Source organism: Opisthorchis viverrini (genome assembly GCF_000715545.1).
Source record: "Opisthorchis viverrini unplaced genomic scaffold opera_v5_122, whole genome shotgun sequence".
In the NCBI taxonomy this organism is placed as follows: Eukaryota; Metazoa; Platyhelminthes; class Trematoda; order Opisthorchiida; family Opisthorchiidae; genus Opisthorchis; species Opisthorchis viverrini.
Genome location: NW_008751780.1, coordinates 566,746 through 573,008, shown reverse-complemented (window position 1 = coordinate 573,008; position 6,263 = coordinate 566,746). Strand labels below are relative to the sequence as shown.

At 45.7% G+C, this 6,263-nt stretch overlaps 2 protein-coding genes across 2 annotated transcripts in view; one reads left to right on the top strand and one right to left on the bottom strand.

Annotated features, from left to right (window-relative positions):
- Nucleotides 1-6,263, bottom strand: part of T265_06143 (hypothetical protein) — a gene marked incomplete at both ends in the record, with an annotated part of 17,956 nt that overhangs the window by 1,269 nt on the left and 10,424 nt on the right. Inside the window, one exon of the mRNA XM_009171336.1 lies at nt 5,335-5,422. Coding sequence (XP_009169600.1) covers nt 5,335-5,422 — 88 coding nt within the window. The remainder of the gene's footprint in view (nt 1-5,334; nt 5,423-6,263) is intronic.
- Nucleotides 6,187-6,263, top strand: part of T265_06144 (hypothetical protein) — a gene marked incomplete at both ends in the record, with an annotated part of 13,499 nt that continues 13,422 nt past the window's right edge. The window contains one exon of the mRNA XM_009171337.1: nt 6,187-6,250. Coding sequence (XP_009169601.1) covers nt 6,187-6,250 — 64 coding nt within the window. The remainder of the gene's footprint in view (nt 6,251-6,263) is intronic.

The window sequence follows — 6,263 nt, the reverse complement described above, 5'->3', positions numbered from 1 at the left end:
AGCAAGTAAGGCGACCCGGCTGATGTCACCACACGACGGCCGATGTGGCATGAGTTTATTTGTGTATGTGCAGTTCATGGTTGTACATGGGCTTGGATATTGTCAGAGCGTTCCCACCTAGACAGGAAGACGATTAGGGTCCTCAACCAAGCCTTTGGCTCAAAAGCCTAACCACAGGGCAGGGGTGTTCAGCTGGAAATGCAAGTACATTACCATTTTTTTACGGAACACGTCGCCATACATGTTCCAACCCCCAACCTGGACGCCAGGAGACTGTACACAAACCGCCACACCACGGTAAGGTGTCTTCGTGGGGCGTAGGAGGACAGTATAAACAGACGACCAGATTCGTGCTTGCGAGACACCTTCATAGACGTTGCCAGACGAATCGCACAGAGGCGCCTATCAACAGGCATCCAGTCAACCAAAGGATAGTTCCGCCCGGTGACTTAGGACAATACCACCCCCTCTGCATCCTACCGGAGCGGCCGCTGGATCACCAGACGTGCGCAGCCGGAAACGAGTGAAAACTGATGGAGTGGTTAGCTTAACCATTATCTTGAATTCTTGTTTCTGATACAATATACATCAATGCCAAGCGAGTCCAGTGTAATAGCAAGAGCAGCTTATTCGCTGCTTGCTTCAGGGTGTGCACACCGAAGATGGAGTGGTAGACTGGGTATCGGAGCTTGAATATCGATTTTGAGATACCTGAGGATTTCGGCGGCAGTGAAGCATCGGTGTTGAACATTGATGTCATGCTGTCGATGATGATGAGGAGGATTTCGACGCCACGTGACGCGCAGATGTTGCACATAAAACCAATGCAAGACGGACAGAGTCATCAGTCTTAAGTGCTGGTCCGACAACGGAAAATTATTAGTGGGGTGGAGAAAGCGGAAAGAAAAAGTATGTGAAAAAGAAAGAAGGGAGACGTCAGTAGTAACCTGTATCCGCTTACCTGCCCTGCTGTATGCAGCGAGTAAGGCGATCCGGCTGATGGCACCACGCAACAGCTAATGCAGCATGAGTTTATTGTAAGACGTAGGTTTCCTTGTTGTGAAAAAATCGTTCAGCTATAGTACCCTTTTGGTGCCTAACTGCCATGCCACCCGAAAGTTGCATGAGGGCTGGGATACTGCCAGGTCGCCCAAACCTAGACAGGGGAAGTCGAGAGGTAGAGGTCGGATTCAAACCACGGACTTTCCGGTTAGTAAATTCGCGCTGTAACCACTGAGCCATCTCGCCCCCGAAACAGTTGATGGTCAAGGCACAACTGCATGGTTCTCTTTCTGGCGAGCATAGATTCCAAACCGACCGCCTGATTGTAACTTCAAGCTGAGACGACCGAATCAGACATTCATGTTGTCCACAATAATGATAGTTGGTGGTTCCTGCCTGATGAACCATCGAATCAATCAAGACAGAATGTATCCTTCTCAGAACTGCATTCCGTTGGAGCCAAAGAAAGCTCAATGGTTCGAAAACAACACGGCAGCTTGGCTGCTTCTGTCTAGGCTTGGGCGACCTGGTAGTTTTTCAGCCCTCGTGTTTCCCTCGGGTTGCATGGTAGCCGGGCACCGCAAAGATACTACAGCTGAAAGATTGGTTATTTGTAGTCCATTATGGCATATGTCGACACTTCAGTCAAACTCCGGCTTTTATGCTGAGTAGCGTCGAGCTGGATGACCGACAGCCAATCAAGTAAAAGTGTTTAGCTCAAGGGTCTGAGTGCAACTCCCATTCCATATAAGCCACAAGTCACCGCTTCAGGATCACCAGACATATTGAAAGTAAAATGTGAGGGAGCTGAGTTCGTCCAGGCGCTTAAAACGTATGGTGATGCTTGTCTTGTACGTTTGTTTCAGATAGACGATATACATAAATCTTCAGAGTACAAGGTTCGATCGGGCATTGCCTGTGTCAATTTAGTGTCGAAAACTCCTGCATATAAAGTATTTCGTGGATTTATCAAACGTATTTTGCTTACTGTTAACAGAGTGTGACTGATGAAGTATTGGCCAGATAACGATCAATTTGATCCAGCGGCGTTTGCTTGCATGGTAGGAAGCGATTGAAGGGCATCGGTGGTGTGGAAAACCGTTTGCAATTTAGTGGGGAAAAGTGTCAAATATTGCCAGGGCAGCTTTTGGCGATCTCTGGCACCTATTGCGCCTATGTATCGTGGTTTTATAAGCCAAAGGAAGGGTATAAACTGTAGCGGTTCGATTCATACTGTTTTACGGATCACAAACGTGGTTCCCACGTGCAGATGACACACGAAAGGTGTCAGTCAGTGTCTTCGAAACAGTGGTCGGGTGTGGTGGGGAAATAAATAAACTAATAAATAATCACTCAGCCGTGACACCCTGCGGTGCCACTTGAAGGAGGTACGAGGACTGAAATACCTTGATGCTGCCCAAACCTAGACAGGTGCGGTCAATATGCCGGGGTCAGGTTCGAACCACGGACTTTCGAGTCCGTCTCAGACCTTAAGCAATGGGCTGCACCGCACTGGCAGTAGAATAGGATTCGTACACCAAATGGTTTTAGGAAGAAATCATTTATAGAAGAGTTACTGATGCTTCACAAGTTACGATGGTTAAGCATGCACTCCTCATGCTAGAATAGTCCGCTCTTTCCATTCAGTCCTGTGCTGTTGACGCAACAGAAAGGTGGACAGTCTATGAACTTGCGATGAAGTATGAAAATGCTAACCAGTAAACCCAATCTGGTCAACGACTGCTACCTTCCTGGGTAGGGACTCCGGTACTCAGCTCATTAATAGTCAACGGCATAGGCAAACCTAGATTATTCACGCAGTCAGTGACACTCGTGCATTAAATTCGTCGTCTTCAATGCGTAGTTGCCCAAGTCCCGAACTGAACACGCCATCGCTTCCAGTGCTTGGCTATCTCCCACGTCCTCCAATTATTCAGTGAACTAGACTGTAGCACCTGGAACCAACGTACCCTTGATTCACGGTTTGTAGCTGGTATACTGAACTGACTGAACCCAACTGCACTGAGCTCGAGGTAACAGAGTGCCTGGCAAAAAGGAGTGATAATGACCTTCTGAGATCCAGTGACTTCCGCTAATTAGCCCGGGAATACCACAGGCAGACTATGGCCAGGCATGGATATTATTATCTCACTTTATTTATGGTCAGTACCCTCCGACGGGGCCACTTGTAACGCATTGCGTAGTAGACTTTGGTATGTTTCTCTAAATTGCGACCCACAAAGCTTTCTTTTGTTAAACGGAGAGTCAATTTCTAGGAGTTCACAAATTTACAAGGTTGTGAACTGAATCAAACTTTGTATATCAAATTGATCGACAATCAAAAACGCAACCACACTATCAGTAGGTGACTTCGAAGTAGCTCAGTGGTGGGAGACACCAGGTAACACAAAGGTGCCCACGCACTACTGCTAAGAAACAACTGGTCAACAGTACAAAGTTGCAAGACTTTTCAACATTATCATTGGGTTTTACATTCAGACTCAGTATATCACCAAGGCATGCTTCTGGTTGATTCAGGTAGTGAAAAATGCTGCTGCAACTATACTCGATCCCTTTGTGGTGGACAACAGGGTGGTAACTTCTCGGTAGGTGTCCTTAAATGAGTCGGAGCAGCAGTTCCTTGGAGCATAAATGGATACCATATACAGACAGCATCCATCAGTTCGACCAAAGCAATGTTTTATTGAGTTAGAAAGTCGTATGGCACAGGGCTGTTTATAGATATCCATTTGAGCGATTAAGCCTTCGCCTGAGAACTTCGAACCAACACTGGCGCAACACGCTGGAACAGCTGTAGGATCACCCAAATCTCGTAGTGTAGCGTCTAGAGAGGGTACCGTAAGTTTGGCAATTATATTCTGGATTAAAAGTCAGAGGTGCAACAGATGCCGATCGACAGAATATGTACAGTACAAGCAAAGGAATACCGTAGTTCTCACGTTAACGGCTGCGATAAAAACAGGAAAATTAGGCCTGAATAGAGAACACGTAGTGATATATGTGAGCGGTGGCACACAATATGTCAAAGCCATAGATGCTGGAATGACGAGCCTATGGCTGGAAACTACTCAAGACTGAATGTCAGATTAGACATGACGATAGTTAAGAGATAACTGTGAGGGATGATGGAAGGCATAGCAGCAAGATACTGAAAGTGTGTCAGGGCTGAACGATTATGTATCTTTATTACTAAGACAACCAGGCAATAAAGAATTCAGTTATGGTATCGTCATTTAACCAGGACAGGACCGTCGGTTTGTTCGCTGACCTGGGCAATTCGATTGCAGCGAACGAACCAACGATCATGTGTGCTACCTGAATTACCAACATTCTCCTGTATAACTAACCAGGATATAACAGAGGAGGTTCTGCCAGCAGGTATTTAACACAGCAATAATCGGAAAACAGGGTTGTACAGCAATTAGTTCGTGGTTCCATAAACGGTGGAGTGCTGCCACCACGTGGCCAAGTAACAATGGAAAACCGTGAAATATGGCTGGATGTTGGTTATATCGCCGTTACTTAACGCTGAAATCCAGGTCAAATAACTGCTAAACACACGTGTCATTTGGCGATTATCCCTGGAAACGCGGTTCAGTCAGTTGGTTAACTACGATTAACTACGAAGTAACCACTAGGAACGACTTGGTGGCTCTTGTGGTGCAGGCGACCAAAGAACGATGTTGGTCGTCTAGTAGACAGTTAATTAACTGCCATATAACCGCAAAACGGTTAGCCCTTTCACCCGGAATGCCGTGGAAGATAAAGCTAACCGGGTAACGAATTGTAGTCACCATTTGATACCAGCTTGGCAAGGTAGTCTTGCGTTCTATCGGAAGCCAGTCCAAACCCACTCGCTACTGCAGGATTTCAGAGGTCAGCTCAGTTATAACTGTAGTATGCACGCTATGGAAACACCAAGGTACAGTGATTCTCAGAATGCAGGTGTTCACGACAATTTCTGTGGATGGAAGATAGAAACAAAGCTCATGAGCCGAAACCCAGTAAGCAAGGTTGTACATTACCAATACATATAAATAAATCAAACCGACAGACACCGTATACTTGGTATATGTAGCTACATAACCGACATCAAGTCCTGATAGTGGGACATAAATCCGCCTGCTATTAATAGCTCTTACGGGTTCTGCTATGGATTCCATAACCGGAAGACCTATTAACTGCACATCGAGTTGAATAATAACGCAACAGAATGTCCTCTTCCTCTGCCGGACTTTCATGGGGTAACCGACCAACCGCCATAATGAGCTACGACGTCGACCAATAGCACACTCGCTTTCAAGGACTCACCGATTCATGGATTGATACACAGGATCGAGGTCTTTGTCCAAGTTCCCCTGGTCGGTTTTGTTCTTGTCGGTAAGTGGCTGTCGTTCACCTGAAGGGCACAAGTGAAAAAAGGGTGTAGCATTGTTGTTTATGTTCTCAGCGCGGGGAAGTATGCTCGCCAGCGCGAGGACTTGCATAAGCAAATGTCAAGTAGTGCTTTGAACTGGGTTCTAGAATTCACGGATTCACGGATTGATACACAGGATCGAGGCTTTTGCCCAAGTTTACCGGGTCGCTTTTATTCTTATCGATCAGTGGCTGTCGTTCACTTGAAATGCACAAGTGTAAAAAGTTGTAGCACTGATCTTTATGTTCTCAGTGCGGGGATTCGCATAAATAAATGTCTAATAGTGCTTTAAACTGGGTTCTAGAAGGAGGGTGGACAAACGTCGGAGGAAGGTTATTCCATGCAGCAACTGCCCAAAATGATCAAAAGTTCCACGCAACGAAAGTGTTTGCTTTGAGCTTGAAAATCCACTTAAAATGACCCCGCCGTGTGGTAGCTAGGCCAACGGTGAAAAAACTTAAGGCCTGTGGGATTTTGTACCTTTATTTTACTTCCATTATAACACTACGTATTTCATCAATTACATAATCGTTTTTTGTTTAAATACGAAAAACTACAAAAACGCGCACTTGTACAATTTCATATAATACAAGCGTGGTCACGTGCTTCGACTCTCTCCTGATTTCGCTCGCACTTGCAGCGGTCACTCGCGAGTCTCATGTACTAACTCTGATACCAAAACATTTCAGACATCTTCGGAATCTATTATATGTGGTAACTGTTCAGAAGAAGACCTCTGGACCAACATGACTGGATTATTGTTTATTCGCCGACCTGGGCTAACGACGAACTATTTTAAAGAGAACAATTGTTAGTAAGTCTG